The 13,798-nt window shown below is 40.0% G+C and overlaps 3 protein-coding genes across 4 annotated transcripts in view; 1 reads left to right on the top strand and 2 right to left on the bottom strand.

Annotated features, from left to right (window-relative positions):
* Positions 1-2,536: 2,536 nt before the first annotated feature.
* On the bottom strand, positions 2,537-3,841 carry LOC134215229 (ficolin-1-like). The gene is made up of 2 exons (XM_062694451.1): positions 3,055-3,841; positions 2,537-3,001 (listed from the first exon to the last, which is right to left on the bottom strand). The coding sequence occupies exons 1-2, from the start codon at positions 3,762-3,764 to the stop codon at positions 2,872-2,874; spliced, it is 840 nt and encodes a 279-aa protein (XP_062550435.1). The 5' UTR covers positions 3,765-3,841; the 3' UTR covers positions 2,537-2,871.
* Positions 3,842-6,239: 2,398 nt separating this feature from the next.
* LOC134210947 (uncharacterized) overlaps positions 6,240-13,798 on the bottom strand; it is a 30,443-nt gene continuing 22,884 nt past the window's right edge. The window contains exons 1-2 of one of the 2 annotated variants that reach the window (XM_062687402.1): positions 10,666-10,787; positions 6,240-9,071 (exon numbers count right to left, since the gene is read on the bottom strand). In XM_062687402.1, coding sequence (XP_062543386.1) covers positions 6,836-9,043 — 2,208 coding nt within the window. In that variant the 5' untranslated portion in view covers positions 9,044-9,071; positions 10,666-10,787 and the 3' untranslated portion in view covers positions 6,240-6,835. Of the gene's footprint in view, positions 9,072-10,665; positions 10,788-13,798 lie in introns of those variants that run through there. The other variant, XM_062687403.1, reaches the window with a different exon arrangement.
* Positions 11,476-13,798, top strand: part of LOC134210946 (uncharacterized) — a 73,731-nt gene continuing 71,408 nt past the window's right edge. The window contains exon 1 of the mRNA XM_062687400.1: positions 11,476-11,566. The gene's annotated coding sequence lies outside the window, so the exon portion shown is untranslated. The remainder of the gene's footprint in view (positions 11,567-13,798) is intronic.

Here is a 13,798-nt window from a genome sequence, read left to right as displayed (position 1 = left end):
AATGGCCATTCCGTTGGTCCCCGGATTAGGATCGATGTGGCCGGATTGAATCCGAGTGGGCCAGGAACCCTAAAAATATCATTCCCATCATTGCTTTGTGAAATCATGAAGTTTGAAGTGTTGCACGGCCTATTTTCAATCAATTTAGAAAATGGCCATTCCGTTGGTCCCCGGATTGTAACCGATGTGGCCGGATTGAATCCGAGTGGGTCAGGAACCCTAAAAATATAATTTCCATCATTGCTTGGAAAAACATGAACTTTCAGGTGTCGCACGACCTATTTTGAATCAATTTTGAATATGGCCATTCCGTTGGTTTCCGGATTGTGACCCCAAAAACATCATTCCCATCATTGCTTTGTAAAATCATGAAGTTTAAGGTTTCCGGATTGCAACCCCAAAAACATCATTCCCATCATTGCTTTGTAAAATCATGAAGTTTGAGGTGTCGCACGACCTATTTTGAATCAATTTAGAAAATTGGCCATTCCGTAGATCCTCCCGGTTGTGGCCGGAATGGATCCGAGTGGGCCAAGAACCATAAAAATATCATTCTCATCATTGCTTTGTAAAATCAAGAAGTTTGAGGTGTCGCACGACCTATTTTGAATCAATTTAGAAAATGGCCATTCCGTTGGTCCCCGGATTAGGATCGATGTGGCCGGATTGAATCCGAGTGGGCCAGGAACCCTAAAAATATCATTCCCATCATTGCTTTGTAAAATGATGAAGTTTGAGGTGTCGCACGACCTATTTTGAATCAATTTAGAAAATGGCCGTTCCGTAGGCCCTCCGGATAGTGGCCGGAATAGATCCGAGTGAGCCAGGAACCATAAAAATGTCATTCTCATCATTGCTTTGAAAAATCATGAAGTTTGAGGTGTCGCACGACCTATTTTGAATCAATTTAGAAAATGGCCATTCCGTAGGCCCCCGGATTGTGACCGATGTGGCCAGATTGAGTCCGAGTGGGCCAGGAACCCCAAAAATATCATTCGCATCATTGCTTTGTGGAATCATGAAGTTTGAGGTGTCGCACGACCTGTTTTGACTTAAAATTGTAAATGGCCACTTATTCCGGGGGCAACTGACCCCAACGGAATCTGGAATAATTCTAGAACCGTACTGTGGATAGCCTCGAAACTAGTATAAATCAAAAATTGGGATCCATCCGGATGGAATGCAACTTGTTGCGAAAGAATCGGTCAAGAAATGCGATTTTTACAGCAGTTTAGATTTTTGAAAGCCCTTAAAAACAGACGTTGGGGACGGAAAGGTTAAACAGTTTTCCTATCAACGATGAAGGATCATTTTCATTCTCCTGGCCTTTTGGCAGCACGGTGCGGCTAGAAGTTTTTGGGCCGAGGTGATTTTTTGTTCGGTTTGAAAATACATTTTTAAATGTATTCTAATTATGTTTATATAAGTTCTAGTGATACGTTCTAGTGATTAGATTGAAGTGCGTGTGTGGAGCATTATGGTGTGGTGATTAAAAGCTTGAAGCAATGATTGTAACGAGCACTAGGACGATTTTCAGGTAGGTGTTAATTTGATGATACCGTTTTGTAAAAGTGGAAAGAATCACTCCGGCTCAGTGGTGTGGCATCGGAGAGTGAGATTTTGAAATCTACATTTTTATTTTCTACAATTGGATCAATTAGGAGTAAAACAAGTGATTGAAAGATATTGAATATTGTGAAAAATAAATGGGAGACTTTTTAAAAATTATCAATCATAAACCTACGGCTTCCAAACAGTATAAATCATTAGTTTTCTGTGTAGTGAGCCGGGAACCGGGTCCATAGGCCCAAGTAGTGATTTACCCTACATGCTAGTGGGCGAAACCGAGCACGACAGGGCCCTTCTGGGAAGCAATGTAAGGACAGACGGGGAAACGAAACTTTCGAGGTGGTCAATAAATTCGTCGATGTTGCATCCTTGCTAATGGCTGATAACAATGTTTGGCGTGAAAAGGGAAGGTGCATCATCTACGAAAATCGAGCCTACTACGGGCTTCAGAAGAAACGGTGGTTAAAAAAGATTCACACACACACCAAATGTGTCATGCACAAAACGCTCGTAAGACCGGTAGTCCGGACGGACATGAAACTTGAACCATGCTCGAGAAGGACCTGCTAGAAATTGGAATATTCGGAAGACGGGTGTTTAGGACCATCTTTGGCGGTATGCAAAAAGACGATTTGTGGCGGCGAAGGATGATCCACGAGCTCACCCAGCTCTACAGCGAAGCTAAAGCCGGTAGAGTACGTTGGACAGGGCATGTTGCCGGACAACAACCTTGCAAAGATGACGTTCGCTTCCAATCCGGCAGGAACAAGAAGGCGCGGAGCGCGACGAGTACGGTGTGCTAACTATAGGTATCGAACGACTCAGAGAGCCCGGAGCACATCCGAGGATAGACGGTCTCGAACCGTGTATTGTAGCGTCAAATTGTGAATTCAGTGCTATCTGTTAAGATGTAAGCTAAACAAATTAATGAACGTTTCGGAATGAATTACTAAAAGTATTTCCCTCGGTCCCAACTGTTGTATTTTTGATCAAGAAAATAAGGGGATAAAGAAGTATCGATGCTGTCTTCTTACTTATTTCAGTCTTCTTAAATTGATTTTATTTTTATTATACTTCCTGAACGCTCTAGCGATTTTTCTAACGTTGTCTCATCACTGACACAACAATACCATGCTTTAATCAAAATAGTTGTAGCGCTGTATGTTTTACCTATATAATTTGAAGCACATTCAATTTAAAACAAAATTAACAACGGTTATTCTCAGGCTCTAAATTTGTTATTAGCCAATGAGGACTAAAAATAAAACTAGCGGTACAAAATACATTATTATAGAAATTATTTTACAATTTCTTGCGCCTAATCATCATTTTGGAAGATTTTAGTGCATAATGGTGTCCCCTAAATGAATACCACACCATTCCCGTGGCGTATTCAGTTGTATTGCCTTTCGAGTATTTCCCATTGAGATTACTAGAAGAAATATTGTGTTAAATATCAAATGTTTCAAGTTGAACTTACCCTACCTCGAATGGCATGCGGTATACCACCACGCTCCGTGGTATGTTACTGCGCAGCTACTAGACCATGTGTCATTATCCTTATCGAGTGTACTGAACAACGCGCCCTTGGTACCAGTAAACGAATCTCCAGCTGGTCCACTGAACCCCTCGGCCAGCGTCACTTTGTAGCCGGATTGTTCCCCGGCCACTTCGAACCGATCCAACTTGGCGAACGTTGAGTTTCCTTCGAAGTCCTCAAGCAACACAACCATCTCGTGGGGCGCCGAATAGGTCAATTGATGAATCACGTCCAATCCCAGCCAAAACTCTCCTCCTTCGAAGCTACCAAATCCTCGTTGGTACTCGCTCCATTCACGGTAGAAGTTGACCGATCCATCGAAGCGGTGCTGAATGACGGCCCAGCCTCCGCTATCATATTCTTGGTCGCACAACACGCCCGTAATTTGGTGAAAATTAATTTTAATTTGATAAACACCGGATTTTTTCGATGGCACTTTATCACAGGACTCGTAGGCTTGCTCCGTACATTGCATTGATTTTAACAATTGGCTCACCTTTTCAACAGACCGACCGATACTCGTTACTTCAGCTTCCAGTGCTTCCATTTTCCCTGTTAGTAGTTCATAGCCGAAACCAGAACAGGATGCAGTGCAGTGCGTCGGCAATGACCTCAAAAGCAGGAAACTCAATATTGATAATATCAGACGACCCATAGCGATTTCGATTTGAACAACGATAATGTGCTACTGAACCGTCTTAGAGAGGGACTTGAACTGAAATGTACTTCTCAAGATGTGAAACAAGCCACAACGAAGAGAGGCAATAAAGGGGATTTTTACGAAACACAAAGATGATGACAGCATTTGAGTACATACGGGAGTTCACACAAAGTTGAATCATGAATTCATGATAATGAACATCGGGCATTTTTTATGACGAATTAAATTCTCGGTCCACCTCAGTCACAAAAATCTGTTGATAGTTGATAGGGGTGCCAACAACCGACCACCTTCCCCTATTAAATCATCATCAACGTTTCGATCGGGATGTTTGGATCTAGGGTAAGACGGTATAATGTCATTATAACCATCCTCGCCTTTTAGAAAACCAAGCTTGTTTAAGGTGACACGGGAGGCACAAACAATCATCAAATCGTCATCATTTCATCATTTAATGCTTAATTTTTTTTCTACAACAAATATGACTTTGAAAAAGTATCACAGGCGCGTGCTTACTCGCAATCTACATGCTGATACATTTACAGTTACATCAAACAACTGAAAACCGAAATACGTTGCTCCAAAATTACGAGGTGGCAATGCTAGAAAGAGACAAAAGATAGGAAAAATAACACGGTGTGTAGTGCCTCCCCGAGTCACCTTAAACGAATTCTGGGTGAAAATGAACGAAGCGATCAACGTGGCCGTTGACGTTCTTCGTTTACGTTGAAGTTGATTTGTCAATTAAAATCAACGCAAAATCAATGCATCTTTGAAAAATTAACGTTAACGGCATTCATCGTTGATTAACGTTAACAACCCTGGTACGCAATAATTAAAATCAATCGAAATTGTCACTGTTAGAATAATAATCCAACTTTTCATCATAGACGACCCTTGGGCTGAAAGTCTCCCTAATAAAGATACAAAAAAAAACTTTTCTAGCATGTCCACAGAATTTAAATTCAACAAGAATTACGGATAATAACTAAATACTGGAAAAATCAAAATAAATAAAAGCAATTGGAAGGGGCTTTCTGAATCATATCCTTTTGGTACATCTAGTGTACGAGAAAAGTAAAAAAATCAAGCCCATAGTACAATCGGGCCGAATTTCGATAGGAAACAATGGGACAGGGTTCCCTATCAATTGCATTTGGTCGCAAATTGGTCGAGGTAAAGTGCCCGAAAATGAGTGAGATTTTTGCACATTTTTTACGTATAAAAATGTATTTTGGCCATAACTTTTAAGCCCATATGGTGATCGGGTTGATTTTCAATAGGAAACAACGGGACGGGATTCGCCGTCGAATGCAACTTGTTGAGAACAAGTCGGTTAAGGATAAGTGCATAAAAATGAGTGAGTTTTTTGCGCACATACACACACGCACATACACACATACATCCTAATTTTCTGTGAAAAAAGAAAAATAGGAGTACATGCTTACATTGTAAGGAATTTTCCAATAAGATGCCAGTTTTTGGCAATAGGGGAGGAGAAGACCATTAGCTGTCATCGAGAGAAAAATTAGAATCATTGAAACTTCACACGGTGTGGGGAAGAAAATTAAGTATATTTTTGTTATAAAACAAAAATTGGAGATGTTTTTCAACAAAATCTTGCTTTAAGGGGTTAGAATTTTAAAAGCACACAAAATAGACGTGATATCTCGATGTTTATATTTTTTCCGCTTGTCATTGCTTAAGATTGTTGGATTTTCAACCCCACAAACTAAAAATTGTTTAACACCCATGCTGCATTCTTCTCTTCCACTAACTGCTCACATTCGCCGTCATACCAGTCGTTTCTCTGATCCGGAGCCACCGTGCCAAGTGCAGCGGTTGCGGTGCTACCAATGGCGGATCGAATATCTCTCCAGCCATCTTCAAGAGACGCTGCGCATAGGTGCTTTTCCGTTGGGAGTGCCACTTCCAGCTGCTGCGCGTAGTCTTGGGCTATTCTACCGTCTTGTAGCAGCCCAATGTTAGGCCGCGGCGTCCGACTTCGACGCGTGTTGTACACCGTCGAGAGTTTTGAGCGCAGACATACTGCAACGAGGTAGTGGTCGGATTCAATATTTACACTGCGGTAAGTGCGGACGTTTGTGATGTCGGAGAAGAATTTACCGTCGATTAGAACTTGGTCTATTTGGTTTCCGTTTCTTGGTTAGGTGATCTCCATGTTGCCTTGTGGATATTTTTGCAGTAAAAAACGGTGCTTCGGACTACCATTCCGCGGGAGGCTGCGAAGTTTATGCATCGTTGGCCGTTATCATTCGTGTGCAGACTATCCGATCCGATGACCGGTCTATACCTTTCCTTCCTTCCCACCTGTGCGTTCATATCGCCGATGACGATTTTGACGTCGTATGTCTGCTCCAGTGTTCCTATAGTAGCGAATCCCATTGTTTACTTACGGAACTCGCGACTATAGGAACACTAACACAACTATTGGAACAGAGGCAACAATTTAGTAAGGTATTTTAAGGATATTTACCAGTTTATCAAGATAATCAATGCTGTTTTCACTTGGTTTGTATGTTGACATACCAATTTATTATTGGGCGTACTTGAGGGCGTACTGGGTTGCTGCGTTTGATTCTTAGATATTCCTCATGCTGTACTACCGCAACTATAGGAACACTCATGGCTATCGGATCATTTGCCCTACCGTTATGTCCTAATGTTGATGATAAGCAAGTAGCCTAGCATCGTTCTCCATCAATCAGAGTCTAAAGCCCCAAACGCAATACAACGGAACGGAAACGGAAACGGAAAATTTGACAGTTAGCCTATATATTTTATGTCAAATTTTCCGTTTCCGTCGCCATTCCGTTGTATTGCGTTTAGGGCTTAACAGTCAGTGACCCGATGACTCGAGTAAGGCGACCCCACCGCCGTGAGCAATGACGCGTAATGGGTGATTTTCTGGCGCAGTAGCAGGTTACACATCTCCCGAAGGAAACGCCAAGTGGTGGTCGAAGATTAAAAAAAAATAATGAAGCTCTTTTAGTGTGTTAAAGGTAAAAACATATATTTTCATAACCCTCATTAGTCCTAGGGTCCTATAATCTCTCAACGTTTTTTTCTAAAGACTGATAATAAATTTGTGGAGTACCACTACAATCCGCAATCGACCATAACCCATTACCTACGAACTCTCCGGGAATCCATGTGAACATTTTCTGGTTATACCGATTATGTGTATAGGTATTCGATGTGTATAAATATTCTGACCGTTCAACACTTTTTATTTTAACATAGTTCCCATTTGGTACAATATACCACCTGCAACTATCGAATGAGTTACCCGCAGTCCATGTGAAAACCTTTCGTCGGTCTTTACCTTGTTTAAAATCTTTGTAATCACTAGGAGAGTACATGTACTCCCGATGAGCAACGTTGTGAATATAGAAATAGTCATTCACTCGAATCAATGTCCAATGATCTTCTTGATTGCCAACTTCATTATTGGCAGGCATCGCTGTAAACACGTGACGTCTCGGTCCATCATGTAGGTATTTTCCAGATGCATAGAGATTTTGTGGATACATGACGTTTACTATGCAAACTTTTGATGAAAACGCTGCATTTTTTACAGATACTGGTAAGGAATTTCTTATACTAACTAGAGTAGATTTACTAAAAGCATCAAGTTCAGCATAACTAGTTGAGTCGAATGCACCCTTAATATAGTAGGCAAGACTAAATAACGAATCGTTATTAGAGTATCTTATGTTTCTGAATACAGCATCATATCCCAGAATGGCTTGGTCAAGGAAGGTATGGCTTCTAATACGAGAAAGTAGTGTTTTTATATCTATTCGTCCAAAAACTTCATTAACAACTGACGTGAACAAATCTCTGAATGATTCAGCACTGATACGATATACACTTTTGCATAGCGTAGTAGTTTCGACGTTTGTCTCGTGATCATTCAGTATACTGTTTTTCAACTTTTCTTTTACTAAGGGCTTCAGTGAACCGAATAGTTCATTTTCAAACACTTGTGTCTTGTTTTTCAACTGAGACGAAGTACTTTGTTGATTGATTATTCCCTTTCTTAAACTTTCGATTAATTTGATTATTTTTGGAGCATCTCTATGGCCGTTACTTAAGGTTTCGTAATTCAAAGCTTTGAAAACCAGGAAACTTTTGTACTTGTCGCTAATGCTATCCCCGAATTTGAGTACCAAGTCAAAATTACTCTGTTGATATTCGTACACTTTATTTATTATAAAATTTATCTTGCTATCATCGTTAATCTCGTAAAGCTTCCTCTCAGCAGTTACAAAATCGTGACTTTTTACAGCTACAATGCACTCTAAAGGTAATCCTTCCAGCCTTTTCTTTTCATCCTCCTCAGCAGCACGTTTTTTGAGAACATCGATTTCTTCCATAAGAACTTTTATAGTTTCAACTAATCCCTGTATAATTTTATCCAATTCCTCTATTTTGTCTTTGAATTCCTGCCTTTGATTATCCAGAATTTTTTGTAACGCTTCTATGGATGATTCCAAACTAGTAAGTCGCTGTCTGTCTTCTGCTGCAAGATTTGATGTTTCCAACAATTTCGTTATATCTTCCTTCATCTTCTTTATCTCGTTTTCCAACTCTGTAATTTTGTCACCTTGAGTAGGGGGTGTGAAATTTCCTGTGAGCAATGCGTTTTGCTGTGTGAGACTATTAATGACATGTGGGCTATTATTTCCGTTTAACAATAATATAAGCTGATCAATTCCTTTTTGCACGGCATCTATTTTTAATGTTAAATTGCTGCTAGTATTTCCATTGCTCAGTACTGCAGGGGCTCTATATACACCATTTTTGTTTGTTGAGCTATCTCCACTTAATAGAATAGAAATTTCACTGTACCGGGTAGCATTAACGAAAACCGGTGGCAGAACTAATAGGAAACATAAAATACGAACTGTATTTATAAAACTGTAACTATTGCCACTACGTCCATAGTGAACTCTTCTACAGCTAGGATAAAAATGGTACAACATGCCATGATAAAATATATTTGATTTATGGAGAATCAAATTAGCTAGTTTCTGTAAATTCGTCTTACTCCTGTTATTGTCGATCGGATATTCAGGTTTTTGTAGAGTCATATCATTATTAGTGTACCTAACACATTCAGAACTCAGGGCGATATGATTGCCAAGCGTATTATATTTCTCTTTATCGGAGTCTGATCTGCCGTTCACGCCATCATTTCGATCTTTGGTAATACGAGGCTGCAACCATTCAACGTTAAGTTGTCCCATCGTCCTAGAACCACTCAAGAACAATCACCTGTTAGAATTAAACATTCACATGTAAGAAATTGATTCAAAATAACGAAGAGATTTTCTTGAATTGAAATAACTATATGTCACGTTGTGCAAATAATAAGATATCCAACAATGTCTAGGAACTTTTCTCAAATAGGCGTGATCTTGGAATTTGAAACGATTGATACTCTCTCTATCCAGTACCTATATTTCTCTTTTTTTAACCAAAAAGTTTGTTTGATCGTCGTTCCCAAAATCAATTACACCCAATTGACAAAAGCTCTGGGTTAAGCCTAGTAAGCTGCTCTTACGGATTGAGTTTACGGAAAATTTGATAAAATTACCAAAATAAATTTGACAACTGATTCAGTATGGGAAAAATGTCTCTTTTACCTTACGGATTAATGGTACGGAATATTTTTCCGTAAGGAAAAGTGACAGCTCCATTTACTTCACACAGCAGGCGTTATGAGCGTTACGAAATTATCTGTACTTTTCAGCTCCGTACTGTTCACGGAATTTCAGTAGAGGAACCATTCCGTAACCTTTCCGTGTCCTATCTATTTGCACAGTACTTTTCAGCAGCGTACTAGCCTTTAAGGGGGAATACAGATTAGCATCAAAGCACTATAGTGATCGTTCGCTAATTGGGGCACGACCTCACCCCAACTAGCGAACGCCGTTTGCTAATTGGAGCGTGTTGACAAGCGTCAATATTGTTGCGCCAGAAAATATCGATCCCGCCAAACACGGGAACAAAACGACAACGCGTTTTTGACATCTCATTCTGACGTTTAGCTGCTTTTTAATTGGGTTTCGCCCCAATTAGCGAACCCCCAACTAAAAAGCACCCTAACTAGAAAAAAAAACCCAATTAGCGAACGTTCACTGTACATAAATCCGCATTTTTGGAATGAGTGTTTGTGGTATTTCTCAAAGTTGCCCTACCACAATCACAATTTTCGGAAAAACGAAAAGAGACAGACGACACACCGACCGTCGTAAATCATTCAGAAAGCTCTTCACACGCCCAATGTTTCTTGAGCTTTCCGTGAGCAGTACGGAGCTGCTAAGTAGAAAAAATTTCGTAACGCTAATAACGCCTGCTGGGATAAAGCTGTCACTTTTCCTTACGGAAAAGAGACACTTCTCCCATACTGAATCAGCTGTCAAATTTATCTTGGAAATTTGATCAAATTTTCCATAAACCCATTCCGTAAGAGCAGCGTACTAGGCTTTCGAAAGTAAAGCCGTGCGTAATGATATATATTTTCTATTAGACAGGGACTATTTATAACAAAACAGCCCTTGCATTGTAAAAATAAGTTAAAATAAATATAAGGAAATAAACAAAAATTAAGTCACAAAGTCATTTTTGACATAACAATTAACAATTTTAACTAAGCAGAATAAACTTATAAAAATGCGAAGTGATCCTTGTTGTGTTGAGATGGTAAATAATACTAGACTCATCCAGGAGTGAGATGATAATAAAGTTATTGACAAGTGTCTCATGACCACTAACCACTTGCACTGTTTTAAATTTCTTCACAATGTTTACCACCGGTCATGGTCCCGGAAATGTAAACTCGATTTAAAGAAATGTGGTTGCTTACCAAGATTCGGGACTACTTTACTTGTCGGCAAGAATCAACAAAGTGAAGAATTCATCCGATTTTATAATGAGCCACTTTTCCAAGAATACTGCTCTACGCCAACGTAGGTACGATGTTTTAAAGGCAAATAATTATGACGACGGCCTCGAGAAGATAACGGTATTGCTGTGATAAAACTAGGGGAAGAGGCCCCAAAACGCCCCCCCGATGCAAAACGCCTTTTGTGGTTTCCCTCATATTTACCGTCATTAAGATGTCCGTAACAAAACTAGAACTAAAATTATGTAGGATACGCGAAGGAAGTTTCAAAATAGTGCATGGGAAGGTCGGAAAAACCGAAAATTTCCACATTTTGAAGAAACATCTAACATTTTGGCGAGGCAAAACGCCCTAGTGGCAATAACCTACAAAGTACTTGCGTCTCCACGGACTATCCATACTAGAATGCTGATTCGCCGACGCGTGGTACTTTGTTCCCTAGAAGCTGCCAGCTAAAAGGCGTTTTGCCTCATGAGTTTTCCGGCAACAGAATATCACCACTTTTTTGAAATGTGAATATTATCAATATGATTGAGATTTTTGACAATTTTTGAATGGCATCAACTAGCTATCTTGTTTAACTGATGCATAATGTAAAAATACCCATGAATAGCGTTACAAATAAGACAATAGAGCAGTGTTTGCTTAGCTAGGGCATATTGCCCCCCCTTCCCCTACGAGAGTTGCCACTTGAGTTAATTGCAATCAATATACTTCGGAGTGATATATGATGCTGCTACAGTTGTTTAACCTTTAAAGAAAGAACTTCCGATAACAGTCCTACAGTGTTGAAATTGTGCTGTGCATTGTTGAAAGGATCCGGTAACGTTCTCATTGTCGAGTTTGTGATTCAGAAGCAACGGTAAGTATCCTAGAAAAAAGAAAACACACGAATAACGTTATACAGGGCTTCGGGTGCTGAATCATTTTTTGTGGCATATGTAGGGACACGGCAGGTATTTCCGTCCTTCGTCGTAGGGGCTAAAACCAACGAAAGCAACGTACATTTGCTAGAACTCCGCTATAGTAGAACATTTCTCCTGGGCTTACGATTTGGTGCGTATGAGTTTTACAAAAAGGCGTCTTTTTTATTGGTTTTCGAGACTATGACGAACAGACGAAAATACCTGCCGTGTCTCTAGCAAACATGATAAAACCGGATATAACGTCAGATGTACTGAACAAGAGTACCGCTCGATACCACTTTGTCATTTCTGCTATTTGGATGAAAAGAAATCGAGACTCGACGCGTTCAACGATTTAGCTAATGCAACGTACACACCAGTCAAGCAGTTTGACGAACATTGACTCCGCCCCCAAGAAAACGCTTCGGTTGCTGCTTTGTTTGAACGTGTGTGAAGTTGTTCGACCAACCATTTGACAGTTGGCGGCTCGGTTGGAAAAAATTGATTTTGGTTTGAGTTGTCGTTGAGTTGTTGAGTTGAGCCATTTGGCCGCTCGAGTCATCATTTTTGACATATTACCTATCCAGCTAATAACACAGTGCCTGTTTTTGCCTTTCTCGTATACTAAGTATACGTAAAGGCTATAGCATTGCTCCAAAACAGAACTTTTGATAGAAGGCTCGGAGACCCATAGTGTTATATACCAATCGACTCAGCTCGACGAATTGAAGTGATGTCTGTATGTATGTATGTGTGTGTGTATGTGTGTATGTGTACAAAAATGTGAAACACAATTTTTGGCACTTCGCTTTATCCGATTTACTCACAACAAGTTGCATTCGACGCGGAATCCTTCCTTATTTTTCGCTATTGAAAATTGTCCCACTCGTCCATTGCGTTCCGGAGTTATTAGAAAAATATTGATGTTTTCCACATTTCTCCCAGAGGTCCCGCCTAGAAAAAAAATTCAAATTCGAAAAAAATTTTTTTACAAAAACTGCGGCTATGCATTTAAATAAACGCAAATAAATGTGAATTGATGAAAATAATTTAATCTACCCTTGTTACTCTTATGTGTTTTCTTGTTTTATAATATGTACACGAGAAAGACACCATCACCGCTAGGTAGATTATTCTGAGTTTTTTCATTCATATATTGTTGGTTTAATTTTCACAAATGTACTTGTACAATTATTAGGCATGCAAAATCAATGGATGATATACTACTAGTTTTATTGAACTTTATTATTACATTGGTGAAAAAACACTACGTGGGAATCGGCCCTAAACCAATTGTAGGCGCAGCAGCGCGTTTGGACAGTTAATCCATATGTATTTTTCAAAACGCGCCGCTGCGCTCATCATTGTACTATTTACCCACGATCGCATATTTCTAACATATGCATTTTTTTCGTTTATCGTACACCAAAGTTGTACCGAAAGGCTTATATGATTGCTCAAAAAAACTTTTGATAGAGGGCCCGGAAACCCATAGTGTTATATAACGAACGACTCAGCTCGACAAAATGAGGTGACGTTTGTTTTTTTTTTTTTTTTTTTTTTACAAGGGAGAATGCATTTACACACTAACCCAGTACACGTGCATTGTAGTTGCCAAACTACCACACGGAAGTGTACTGGAGTGTCGGACTCGACCATACCGGTAATACCGACTAAACTCCCTTGGGCTCCACCATCGTTTCCCCCAGGAACTACCTCGCAGTACTACTTCTGGGGGGACGGCAGTACTAAGCATACTCACTCATTATCGCTCACACAGGCACTCGTCCCACGCGAGACTGACTCGCACCCCATTCACTCCATTAGCTTAGCTTAGCTTTGACTGACTACACATATCTATGGTTGCTACTCCGTGATTGACCAGAATCAGTGAAATTGCACAAAGAATCAACTGAATGATTGACTGGGATTGTTCAAGCATTCTCAGTGTGCAAGTTTCAGTGACTCTAAAATTCAAATGATCAATAACGGCGCCGGCCACGTCCTTGTAGTCAGTTAGGAAGAAGGAAGGAATATTAGTAGGTGGTTTTTGCTATTTGAAGACCGTGTTTACCTCTGCGTCTCCACAAAAACCACAGGAAGGATTATCAGTTAATTGGTAGGCATCGTTGGATCTGGATTCACTCTGATAAGCGATACGACCGTGTCATTCTTTATACACAGTGATT

The sequence above is a fragment of the Armigeres subalbatus genome, chromosome 2, assembly GCF_024139115.2.
Source record: "Armigeres subalbatus isolate Guangzhou_Male chromosome 2, GZ_Asu_2, whole genome shotgun sequence".
Classification (NCBI taxonomy): Eukaryota; Metazoa; Arthropoda; class Insecta; order Diptera; family Culicidae; genus Armigeres; species Armigeres subalbatus.
The sequence above is the reverse complement of the archived record's forward strand: the minus strand, read 5'-3'. Positions and strand labels throughout refer to the sequence as shown.